General features: G+C 34.3%; 1 protein-coding gene across 5 annotated transcripts in view; it reads left to right on the top strand.

Annotated features, from left to right (window-relative positions):
• TTC13 (tetratricopeptide repeat domain 13) overlaps positions 1–13291 on the top strand; it is a 41549-nt gene that overhangs the window by 8942 nt on the left and 19316 nt on the right. For all 5 annotated transcript variants that reach the window (XR_012586159.1, XM_074580156.1, XM_074580155.1 and 2 more), the window contains 7 exons: positions 1128–1198; positions 3418–3483; positions 4948–5040; positions 6107–6223; positions 7063–7173; positions 9822–9904; positions 12009–12150. Coding sequence is in view for 4 of the 5 variants with exons in the window: in XM_074580156.1 (XP_074436257.1) it covers positions 1128–1198; positions 3418–3483; positions 4948–5040; positions 6107–6223; positions 7063–7173; positions 9822–9904; positions 12009–12150 (683 nt within the window). In the remaining variant the exon portion in view is untranslated. The remainder of the gene's footprint in view (positions 1–1127; positions 1199–3417; positions 3484–4947; positions 5041–6106; positions 6224–7062; positions 7174–9821; positions 9905–12008; positions 12151–13291) is intronic.

The following is a 13291-nucleotide window of genomic DNA, read 5'->3' as shown; positions in this document are numbered from 1 at the left end:
AGTGCTTAGCAACACTACCAAAACAATGTGGCTCTGCCTGCATGAAAGTCTGTGTCCTATTAAAAATACCTTTGTTCTAACTGGCTTATTTGTCTCTTCTCATGTTTGAGTAAATAATTAAGCCAACAGGCGCCTCTTCCATTCTGTTTAGATGACTGCTAAACCTCACTGAAAGTATGGGGAAAGGTGAACCCCTGGTCTTAGTTCCACTGCCAGCCATTCATGTGAACTGTCTGGGAAAAAGTTGTACTTTAACTTTCGTAGCTCTAGTCTGCAAGACACTTGGTTTTTGTGAGCAGCGTAGACAGACTTTAGTCCAGAGTTAAGAACCGTGAGAGATTAAAATATGTGAAATGAAACAGTCTTAAGATATTTCGCTGTCAGAACTGAACTTCAGTCATGCAAGCGCAACCACAGCTTTCCAGTCCTGTGACTTGACTGTATTTTTATATCTTGTGGAGATTACAGGAACGTGTTTTTAAAACAGTGTTCGTTTCTTTTTCAAACACTTGCTTCTGCTCCAAAGTGGGGGGAAATGCAAGAACTTTAAAACTTTTCATAATTTTAACATCGGTAAAGATTCTGTTATTTTTTTATTGTCATTTTTATAAGCAAAGGAATCACTTTAGTTGTAGTTTTTCTAGATAATGCAAATGAAGGAAAAACTCATTGTGAGCTTGTAAAGTTTAGCAAAATGCATACAAACAAGTACAATCAGATGTTCTGGAGTGGAAGTATCAAAAAAAGATAGCCAGTGTTACCCAGGCTCACTTACAATTGGGAAAGCATTTAGGGTTACTAAATGGGATTATGGTACTTTTCCTGGTCTAAGTACTTTAGAAGAAAACATGGATCCTTTCCTAAACAACTTGCAAAAAGGAGAGAGAAAAAAAACCCAAATAAACCATAAGACCTGAACCCAATTCTGATGATCACAGTATGAATTGAATAATTAATTAATGATAGGTAGTGGTTGAAGGAAGTCATTTCAGTGGCAGTTCAGAAATCATTTGACTATTTAAATCTTTCAGTGCAATGTAGGAACTTATGTTAAATACGGCCAAATTGTAAAATGTATTAAAAAAAATGTTTTTTCTGTTTTATTTATGTTTGTAATTTTTTGTTAGCAATTGCTTACGTGTTGATTGGCAACGGCTTGTATGATGAAGCCATACGACATTTTTCAACAATGCTGCAGGTAAGTTTTCTGTTTGGACCCCTAAAAAATCACTTTATGCAATTATCCATTACGACATATGGTTTTACTGAAACAAAGATTCAATTAAGGATTTTAAAATGAGAGTAATGATTCTATTATTTGTTCATTTTTTCCATCCAAACATAAGCATACTCTTAAAATCAGGTGATTCAGTATCTTGGTTATTTGTTGAGAATTTTTCTCATCTGTAGGAATAAACTTTTTATGGCACTTTGACAAAGAAAAAAAGCATCTTCCCAAACCTGACCTGTGCAAAATTGAAATTCCTTTAATTGCTCTATTAATGTGTAGGCTGAGATATTTTAATGTGGATTTTTTCTGGGGCAACAGTTAACATGTTGCCAGTAACATCAGAAAAAAACCTGACAGAGATCACTTATTCTAGCGACAAGTACCACATTGCTTTTGCGGTGATAAATTATTTTGTATGCTGGTTTTATCGTTCTTCAGTGGTAATTTAATGTGTGTGATGAATTTAATATATACGTAAAATCTAACTAATACTTCAAGATTATTTTATTTTCTGACCAAGGTAAAGAATTCAGAATCTTCTTCTAAGAAGTAGAAGGTATCCACTTTTAAAACGAAATCAACCCCAACGGTTCAAAAGCTTCAACTAAAGCTGATTTCAAAATATTGTATTTTCATGGCTAAGAACCTGGGACTACCAAAAGCATGGACCTGCTTTTTGATGTAAATTGGCTGTAGTACACAAATGCAAGATGAAAGTAATACTGTGAATACTAGCATGTATCTTTTTTTAACTCAAGTGTCATATGTCTCATACTTGAATTGGGTGAAAATGTGGCAATTTAATGGAGTTATTCTGGGGAATTTATCAGAGGACAAGTATGTTTTTTGTTGGGTTTTTTGTTTGTTTGGGTTCTTTCAGGTGTTTACTGATATCTGTCTTCAATTTTTTTTTTAATGTGAGGAATGCTTTTTTTTTTTTTTTAACCTTAATGAGAAATCCTGCTTCAAAAACCACTGGACTTATATATGTTTCCTGCCTTCTCTTTATTAAGAGGGAAACTTAATCTAAGTGAAGACAGGCAAGATACAGCAAGTCTGTATGAGAAGTATGTATATAATAGAGTACCTTTACTATGCACACATCTCAGTTGAAGTGACTATCATGCTTATTGTATGCCTGAAAGGCTGTAAAGCAGTTGTGATTGTTCACTGTGTCTTCCATAAGGCAATTTAAAATACATATGTAGTGAGTATTAAAACATTCAACAGAACAAACCAGCCTTGCTTAGCTACTGTATTAGAAGCAGGCAAGTTACCTGAAGTTGATGTTGGCAAGTGTACACTTGGAATCAGCTCAAGTCTGGCAATGCTGACAGCATTGGTGTGCTACACCTCTGCTGTTTGTCAATGAAAAAATTTGTTTCTTGGCAGTTGTCCCAGTTCAATGAGACCAGGTCTACACTGCAAACTTTTGTAGGATGGCTGTGTTGGTTGCAGGTGTGAAGATGTGTGATTCCTGACTGGTTTTCAGGGAAACTGACTGTGTAGGCATTGTTGTGCCAAGAAAACTGGTTTTGCTGTTGTAGTTCTTCAAATTTGGGTGGGAAACCATGGCTGGAGTAAATAACGTTGAACAAGAAGTAGATTGACTATGTAAGATGCATCGCCTTAAGTGCCCGAGTTGGAAAGCCAAGGAGTTAAATCTAATGCAAGGAAGGTTCGTTTGAATTTTGAACTATTTAGGCAGAATACCTCTAGTTTTAGTTGTTGCCTGAATGCAGATTTCATCAGGATGTCACGACTTCCTGCTTCCATATTTTAAATCTTGAATTTAATTAGGAACAAAGCAAGCTTTGACTGGCTGAATTGTATTTTTTTTTTTGTTATCACCTCAATGACATTAGACAAAAGAAGTCGTATAATTACCAATGAGTTACAAGTAATGAAGTTTGAACAACAGAGTATGCTAATGTGTACATAGCTTCTGATGGGTGGTCACTGACACTGTAACTGCACTCTGTGTAGCTCATTTTCCAGACAAATACTCTAGAACAATTCCAATAAATTGAATTGGTAGTTGTGAGCATATGAAAGTATGGACAGATAACTGTCATTGTTCATTGCTTACTACTTAAGATCAGCAAGAATTAAATACCTACCGAAGAAAGATACCTTTTAAAAAGAACCAAGCAACTGATCATTATGTTAATTTTTAATCTTAACAGGAAGAACCAGAGCTGGTTAGTGCAATTTATGGACGTGGGATAGCATATGGAAAAAAAGGACTACATGTGAGTAGATAATTATTTATATTATTATCTGACTGAATTATTTGAATCCAAACTATAACAAAGCCTATAACAGGAGGAGCTAGACTGATTAGAACTTGATAGGTGCATCCCAAAGTCTTTGTGCTGTTCTACTATAATGACGTGTCCATCCCTTGGTATGTGCTCCATAACATAAAGGGATCTAGTGGATCATACTGCTCAAGCCATAGGTACATTTGCTTTGTGGGACTGTGGAAATAAAGCAACGTGAAGCAAGGGTACCAAAGGAGAATGCAGGCACAATTGTGAGTGGTGGATAGTAAGGCTGGGAACCACAGCCACTTGAAAGAGTTATTAGATAACAGGCAGTTTGCCTCTGAGAAGTAGGTTTATGAAGTCCCACTGAATTTGTCTTCACATCTAGTCTGTATTTGGAAATGAAAAAGACTTTTATTGCAACTTGGAAACATCATCAACTCTTGCAATCCAGTAGGCTTTATGTTCCTTCTTGATCGCCTATTCCTCTTCATACGTATACCACCTTGAATTTGTTAAAAAAAAATTCAAAGTTCAATTACTGTAGCTCATTTATTTACTTACATTTGTTACGTTTGACTGCTCAAACAATTCCCTGAGCAAAAATAAATTTAAAAGTAGACTATGGTCCTTGTAGTTTGAGTTTGTGGCCTGTTGAATTGTGATTCACTGGTTGCTGGAATTCTAGAAGAAATAATAGTTCAATAACTATTTAATAGTGCAGAATATTTAATTCTTCAGTGGTGCTGGCAGGAGCTTGACGTCCCTCAGATTTGCATGTTTTTAACACCAACATGAGTTTGTTTTCTCAGTTCGGCTAGATGTTGAGACAGCTTCACTTTATAAAAGTTTCTGTGAGCGACACTTTCAAGATGCAAAGATGACGTTAACCACATGCAAAATTTCTTTGCCTTGAAAAAGAAGAAAAAGATCAATGAAATCTAATAGAGAACTCACTATATAACCAGTTTGGATTTTTTTTTTTTTAAATTATCTGCTTCCATTCTACAATTTTTTGAGGACAATATAAAAACCTAGATAGGCACAATGCTGACGGTATCAACCCATTTGCCAGTACTACTTGGATTAAGTTGCAGACAGTACTGAGGAAAACGCTGGTGGGTGAGTGTATGCGTGTGTGTTGGAGTTCATGTGGGAGCCATATAGAGCCATAAACCTAATGTTTATTCACAGAGTTATACTAATAAATAATTGATTATTTGTACAAACAAAGTTTATTTTTCTTGTTTATAGCAGATAGGTGGGGTGGTTTTTTCCAGCTATTTGTAGTATACTGCATCTTAATGTTATTAGAAAAGGTGTGAAGAGCTTTTCATGTAAACTGATACACTTTCAGAAATTTAGCCAATCTAGTTGTCCTTCAGTCTTCGGAGTATGTTACTCTAAGCATGCACAGTTGTTTACCTTGTTTATTTTTCTTCTTTTCAGGATATGAAAAATGCTGAACTTGCTCTCTTTGAGCTAAGTAGGGTGATTAGTCTAGAACCAGATCATCCTGAAGTATTTGAACAGCGAGCAGAAGTGAGCGCTTTTTGTCTCTCTTTAGATTTTTGGAGAAGTTGCAATTATACGGTGTTTTCAAGTATTTCTTCGTTGATTTAGTGATTAAAGTTCTTATATGTGCTTTTCTTCAAGCATTCCTCCTTTCTTTTAATATATATATATTTGCTCCCAAACAGTGTACTTTGTGGAGTGATTATTTTTAAAATGAAACATACACCATACAGAGTTACTGTAGCCAATAGAATAGCATATATTATGTCTAAGTGTTTAGGTTTTGCCATACTGTATAGCAAGATTATGTATGTTTTGTTTGGTTTGGGTTTTTTTACCTTAGTAAATTTATTGTTAGGACTAGTTGGTAAAATGCCAAACTTGTAAAGAATGAGTTTTTAATCAAATGTTTTGGTGTTATATTCATGCATGTAAGTTAAATATCATTCAGATACACAGATACTTTTCATTTTGAAAATCATGTTTAGTTTTTTAGTAATTTAATATTGCAGAAAATGAATTTCAAGAAGCAGCTTTGTAGAAAAATCAAAAAACATAAATATTTATTAAAGTCAGCATACCGTATAATAACTGCCATAATATGAAATTGTAATTCACAATTTTCATGTTTTAATGAATTGCTAATACACTGTTTAATAATCTGGATCTAAAAATGTGAAAGGCATTCCAATAATTGGAAAAAAGACCATTGGGGGGAATACTTTGTCAAAATAAAAAGGTTTATGAGAATACTTTAATTACATTTTCAGTTGAATGTGTTGAAATAAGTTGATGTAGAGAATTTTATTTTGGCTGACTTGTTTTTATTTGGAATACTAGGTTCTGCAAATGTTATTGGTGATGTTCATGTATATTTACCAATATTTTTTGGAGAAAAATGCTTTCAGATTTTCCCTCTGATAGCGGTTTAAAAGCAATAAGTACTGAAATTTATAGGAGAATGTTCCAGCCTGTTCTAGCAAATACAGCTGCTCTGTTACAGCTGAACGTGAAAAAGAATAATCTTCATGTTTCTAAACCAAATCTATTCAGCCTGTTTACTCTAGACTATGCTTTTGTTTTATACTCTTAGATATTGTCCCCACTAGGACGAATCAGTGAAGCATTATCTGATCTCACCAAAGCTATTCAGCTACAACCATCCGCACGGCTCTACAGGCACAGAGGTACCCTTTACTTCATATCTGAGGTTAGTGGATTTTGGGGATTCTGTTTGGTTTTGTTTGTGTGGTTGTTGTTGATTATTTTGTTGTCATTTGTGCCAGTTGTTACTTCTGTTCAAGAGCTTCTTTCCTATTTAAATTAAAAAACCAAAACAACAACTAAAGCCTTGATTTTCCTGTAGTTGACTTTCTGACAGTTCAGAGGTATTCTTCAAGTATTTCATCTGCATATCTATTTAATACAGAGAATCAGAGGGCAAGTACCTTGCAAGCATGTCTTGGATTGTTTTGTATGTTTGAGGAGTAGGATATGGATAAAGAATTTGACTTGATTTATAACCTACAGCTGCCTTTAAGTAGTGTGGTTAAATGCCACTCTAAAAAGGAAAACAATTATGGCCAAGGCAGCAACTGCCCTATATACTTAAAAAACCCAAATGTACCACACGATGAGAAACAAAAAAACCTTACCAAAAACGCTAACATCCTGTTTTGCTATGTAGTCTGTGTGTGTTGTTCTTACTCTTTAATGTAAAACAGGGAACTCAGTCTTCAGAGATTGTATGAGTACTAAATAGCTGATTTCCCACTTTATTCTTCCGATTTCACTCTGTTTGTTTCCAGCTAGTTTTCCGCTTACTTTACTACATTTTATATAGCACTTGCTGTAAAAGTTTGAAGTGTATTGTGCAGTCCTTATTCTTTGATACTCTGACTGGCAGTTGACAATCATTGCTGCTTAGCCCTGAGACTGACTTCGTATATTAAACAAAATTCTGTAGTTTACTTTTATGAAGATAAAAGTATGTATTTGTCTCTATTTGTACTGTGTTTTCTCTGTCATCTAAAATTTACTTTATCCCAGGATTATGCAACAGCCCATGAAGACTTTCAGCGCTCATTGGAACTGAACAAAAATCAGCCTATAGCTATGCTTTATAAAGGCTTAACCTTTTTTCACAGAGGACTTTTGAAGGTAAAGTTATGTTAAGTAATAGTTCATGTAGAGCAATACCCTCTATTTCAAGTTACTTCTATAAAATAGTAGAAATATCATAGGTGTTGATATACGTATTTTCTTTCACATAGGGAAGACCTTTTAAGGCAAAAAAGTGCAAGCAAAACGAAAAGGTGCCATTACTGACTGTAATACTTCATGGTATGACATGTAAATACTGCTGGTCTTTCTGGATCTTAGTAAATCAATAACTGAGGTCTTTATGGAGTGCTTTGAAAGACGTTTGTATTTGGCACCTCGGCTAATATTTGTATTGTTATATTCAATATGTCTTTCCATGGAATGGAGACTCCCAAGGCTTTGTGAAGAGGAAAGGAATGAAGAGGCAAATAATTTAAAATTCTTCCTTGAATGACCTGTATCTGCTTTGCTATATATGTAACTTCAAATACAATGTTTCTGTAATTTGTTACTTCTGTAAAATAGTAGAAATATCATAGGTTTGATATACATGTACAATCAAGGAAACTGCTGATAGAGGGCCCTGCATCTGTGCATGTATATTTCAGCTGTATGTTGATTCTGTATCTAAATTGAGGGAACGTAGTTGCTCCCTCAGATTCTAAAATCAGCAGGGAAGTAAGTTCTTCCCATGCTTTTCTTAATGGTTCATTATTTTCTGACTCAAAACTCCTCTATGTTTTAGGTGGAGTAATATTGCACCTATTTCTTGCTTGTAAAGTATTTAGAGATACCGCTGCAGTTTTTCTGATGGGAGAGTAATTAGACAAGTTGTCTGAAATCCTCAGTTTGAAAAGTGAGGATGCAACTATGTGATTCCTAAATTCCAACAGAGTGGAAGCTTTTTTTTTTTAACCTCTGCTTACAGCTTGGGATTCGTAAAGGGTTGTATGAAGAAATCCTGTCAGAACCTGGAGACAACCCAGGACTCTTGAGTTTCAGCCCAGTATCTTTCATAGGCAATTATGGCATGTTTGTTTTTTATTTTTTTTAGCAAACAGGCTACTTCTCCATTTTCTTAGTACCCAAGTTGGTATTTTTTTCCACACTCTCAGTGTATGCTGTGAGAGCTTCAGGCTGTGATTGAACTTAATGTCTCTATCTTATTGCAGTCAAGTGAGTGAGTTGCAAATAATAGTTTGTTTGAATTTCTGATTTTTGGTGGAGGTAGCAGAGAGCCCAGAAAGCGATGATGGAAATATAACTGACAAGGTGTCCTGGTTTTGGCTGGGATAGAGTTAATTTTCTTCCTAGGAGCTGGTATAGTGCTGTGTTTTGGATTTAGGATGAGAATAATGTTGATAACACACTGATGTTTAGTTGTTGCTAAGCAGTGTTTGCACTAAGTCAAGGACTTTTCAGCTTCTCATACAAGGATAAATAACGTCTCAATCTGTAAAATAGAAGCAATGTTTTCTTCTTTCTGATATGCAGATCAACACATTTCTGCACCACCATCTCCTTCCCCCCAATTTCTTTTCTCAAAGCAAGTGTCTTCCCTCTCCAATATTCAAGTTCTGAGAAATTGTGACTGAGTGACTTTTCATGCCCAGGTATACCTCAGCGTCCAGTCAGGTTCAGACTGCCTCTCAAAGGAAGGCCATGCACATCATCTGTTAGGTTTTACTAGGCTTGCTGAAAACTGAGATTTGGGGTGAAGGTGGGAGAATATTAATTTGGATCATTGCTTTGGGGACTAATCCTCTTGGGGTTAAAACTTATCTAGAGGACATGAGCCTACCGGTAATGGTAGGTGATTATTTTATATTTTTGTTCAGTAGATATTTTTGTGCATGTTGTAGTGCTCAGAATATATTTGACAATTTTTCTGAATAAGAATATCTAAATTGACTGAAGATACTAATGATTCTTTCCTTATAGCATTTAATTTCTTGCACTATAGACTTCAGGATACTTTTCAGTTGTAAAAGTAGTAAAGTAGTTGATTATTCCATCCTTAATTCCAAGTCTCAGTACTGCATTTGCTAATTTATGTAGCCAGGCCAGTTTAAAAACCTGAGTTCTTAATAAAATCCTTTGAAGAAGATTTGTTTGAACGTATGCATATAATTATTTTCAGCTATTTTATTTTTATTACGTTGTGTTCCTCACAGCAGCAGTATGTGCTATTGTGTGAAGATGATTGCTTACTCTGTAATCCCTCAAGAGAGCGTTTGCTGACTGTGCAGCTAACACAGAATGCAATAAAACAATGAAAGGCAGAGTACAGATTTGAAGGAGTCTTTTGGACTGCAAAAATTAAGAGATGTACTATGAATAAAGAGGGAAGAGCGTAAGGAGAGACTGCTTTGCCGTGGGGACCAGACTGAGCTTTGAAAGCAAACTCTGATGGGATCTCATCTCTGAATTCTATTAAAATGCTAAAAGAATCACTCATTCCAGTAGCATATTAGACAAAGGAATTCTATCTAAATCTGTCATTATCATAAAAATTGTTGGAATATTTCATTTGTTATATGATGATGATTACTTTATAGATTTTTTTGTAATAAATTAATGCCTTGTTTGTTCCTTCCAAAGGTTTTGGTGAATAACTGTAAATCCATGGCTAGTAACTACAGAGGATGCTAAAATTAAGTAAATACAGTAAGTGACAATTTTCTTCTGTTGGTGTCCTTCTGTAGGAAGCCATTGAATCGTTCAAAGAAGCTCTGAAGCAGAAAGCAGACTTCATAGATGCATATAAAAGTCTGGGACAAGCCTACAGGTAATTGCATTCAGAAACTGTTTTAAAGTCTGTTTTCTATCTGATTGTGTTCTTTAAAATGCAATCCTTAAGTTCTACAGGTTTGTTACAAAACTGTGCAGAACCATAGGTCTATTTGGTAGCTCCTACTGTCAGTATGGCTATGTCAGGATTTGTTCAATATAAGTAACTCCTAGGTTTGCTTTTTATTTTTAAGTCAGTCTCCAGTAGCTCTTTGAGTCTTCTAGACTCAAGGTTAGGTAAGCGGTGTTTTTCAGCAAATGTGTTTTAGGTATGCTAAATGATGGAAATGTTTAATATGAACAGTTCACTAATATGCTCATTAGTTGCCATCTGAGATTTTTGTGCTACTTTTTAATTTATGAAAAGCTCATTGCATAGTGCATATCGTTTTACAGAACTGCTAGATACTAGATCAATCTCTCAACAAGGAGATTTACAGTTCTGAGAATTTAGCTAATTTCCTGTTTAGGGTATTTTTAATATAGACATGTAGTTTCTTACCTATTAATCAAATAATTAAAAAAAAAAAGCAGTCTCTATTTAGTAAGGTAACTAGTTACGTTTTTCTTTTTTTAACTTACATTAAAGATTAATTTATAGTTGAATAAAATGTATTCTTTTAAAGGTGGTCTGCACATAACTACTAAGGAGAAAAGTACACGTAGCTTGTATATAACAAGAAAAGCATATAAAATAGTCAGCAACTGCATATCTCTGCCCATTGTAGTTCTTTTCCCAACCTGCTGTGTCTTGTCAGCTTTTTATTTTCTGTTTTACATTTTTATTTTTGGAAAGCATTGCTTTACAGCATAAATACTGCTGCAACATAAATGGCTTTTGTGTAGCAAGGGTAAGTTGTGTAGGGTTGGTGTGCAAGCATTGCATGATCATGTGCATTTTTTTTCTTCAGGCTTTATGCTTCCTTCAGCGTACAGAACATGCAATGTTCACTGAAAGCAGTGTCAATCAAATACTTCTCTCTTTTTTTTGGTATTTTTTTGCTCTCTGGACTTGTGCCTTATTTACCACAGTATCTAAATTCTGAACTCACTAATTTCCTGGTGAGTTTTTCTGTGGTGCTTGTTATTGTGGTGTATAAGTACTTTCAAGGTGCTAGATAATAGTAATTTAGCCTGGAAGATGTGGGGTCGCATTCTTACATTTTCAATAAACACTTTAACTTTTTTGGTTTGTATTTGGATGTGGGACTGCCTCTCTAGTTGATCAGCTGTTCTACCCTGTGCCCAAGAAACCTTAATCTGAAGTTTTATTTTGAAGGAGAAAAAAGCAAGCCTTAAAATGTCTCATTTTGCACTGCACTGTTGTTTTATAAAGCAAAAGTCACTTAACCCCAGAGTATTCCTAATCAGCTTAAATTTGTGGCTGTTATTCCCTTTCACTGTCCCCTGCCTCCAAAAGTTCTCTGATCCTCAAGAAATAATAGGGGAAGGAATGTACAGAAATCTACCTCTTCCTTTTTTTTTTTTTTTTAAGAACTTCATCTACAAAGCACAATTACTGTTGACTCTTCTAAATGCTCAGCAGTTAGAGAAGGGCAGAAGCGGAATAGAATATTGTTTAATAACCGATGACACTGTAACTACTGACCAGTGTAGAGTCATTAAGTTTTTAGTTAGTTTCAGCTTTCAAACACCATATGCTTTCTTCTTATTCAGCATTTAATAGTTAGTATATTTTTAAAAATGTATTTATATTTAGAAGTTAAAAAGACCTGTTGAAGATAGTGTTTTCCAAGAATGCTTTCTGTGGAAGTTTTGTTTCTTTTAGTTTCTGAAGAAATACCATAGGTATGTGTGTTTTTATGGTTTCTGTCCACTGGGATTGTGAAGATTTATGGTCTCGTGGGGTTGTATTTTGGAGTGCATATTTCTGGGAGTGAAAAACTCTGTCCAAATGTTCTGTTATTACCACTGAAGAACAGTTGCAAAATTACTGCTTTTGTTAAAGAAATTTTCCATTAGTATTGTGGTGTTCTTTAATTATATCCCCTTTGGAAACGTTAAAAGAACTTTTAACAAGTAATTTCATTCTCACTGTTGCCTTCTATATTCTTCATTTTCCACTTTATGGAATCGCCTAGAGAACTTGGCAACTTCGATGCTGCTACAGAGAGTTTCCAGAAGGCTTTGCTCCTAAATCAAAATCACGTTCAGACATTACAGCTCAAAGGAATGATGCTTTATCATCATGGTAGCTTAGATGAAGCACTAAAGAATTTTAAGGTAGGCAGGCCTTAAGTAAGTACTACGTTAAAATTTTTTAACAAGGACTAGTATTCAACAAGTGCAATAAAATGGACAAATGTCAAAGGTTTTCATTCTGAATGTGTATGTGCATTTGAACTAAAACTATTTTTTGTGAAGTCTGTCTTAAAAGATGTATAAAATCTTAACAGTTTTTAATTAAAAATGGTAATTTGTTAAAACTAAGATACTTCCTTTAACTAAATTTCTAAAACCAAGCTCTGGTTGAAATGGTTTTGGGTGATATTTTTTTTGGTTTGTTTTTTTTTATTTGTGGTGTTTTGTGTGTGTGGTTTTTTTGTTCGTTTTTTTTTTGTTTGTTTTTTTTCTTTAAACTGGTGATTGTGTTCTTGCTAATATTTTAGTTTGGTTTGAAACCTAATGCTTTTGTGATACCTGATGGAAGAAGGAAAGTAATCTTAAGTTTAAAATAAGCATACAAAGTTCCAATATTTAACTGATTTTTTCTGAGGTATTTTCTTTGTTTTGAAAAACTCAGAATATGTTTTGATTCATTGTAAATATGTGCGTGTTTCCATAGGTAAACAAAATCTTGCTTCTCTCCATTGGCATTAAGTAATGGCTTCATTTTGTAGACAGAACAATAAAGGCATATGTTAATCACATGTCCATATCCTTAAAACAAGGAAAGAAATAAGATGTAAAATTGATTACATCCCTTATTCCACCGAGAACACTGTATATGCATTATTACATATTCACCTTTTATAACACAATTTGTAGATACTGGTGTAATTAAAAAAATATTTCAACTTGTAAGATGGAGGTGCTCTTCTAAAGACATGTAATTGCTAGAAGAATCAGAGCATTAATTTTTGCATGATAAATATGAATTTGCTGTGTGTTTAACATAGTAAATAATTGACTAACATAATAAAGTGTGCTAAAGCATGAACTAGTGAAGATGTGGATGGAAGAAATGGCACGATATACGTGTTGAACTAGCCAAAAATGACTTGTTACTAAAATTATCAGGAGTATGTTTTGTCTAACTTCATTCAACTAATGTTGAAACTTCTGTAGTGCTAATATCATTACCACTAATATCAAACGTGATTTATCTTCATAACAATTAAAGTGTTATCAAAAGCATATTTGC

The sequence above is a fragment of the Larus michahellis genome, chromosome 3, assembly GCF_964199755.1.
Source record: "Larus michahellis chromosome 3, bLarMic1.1, whole genome shotgun sequence".
NCBI classification, from domain to species: domain Eukaryota; kingdom Metazoa; phylum Chordata; class Aves; order Charadriiformes; family Laridae; genus Larus; species Larus michahellis.
This window is presented reverse-complemented; position numbering and strand designations above follow the sequence as displayed.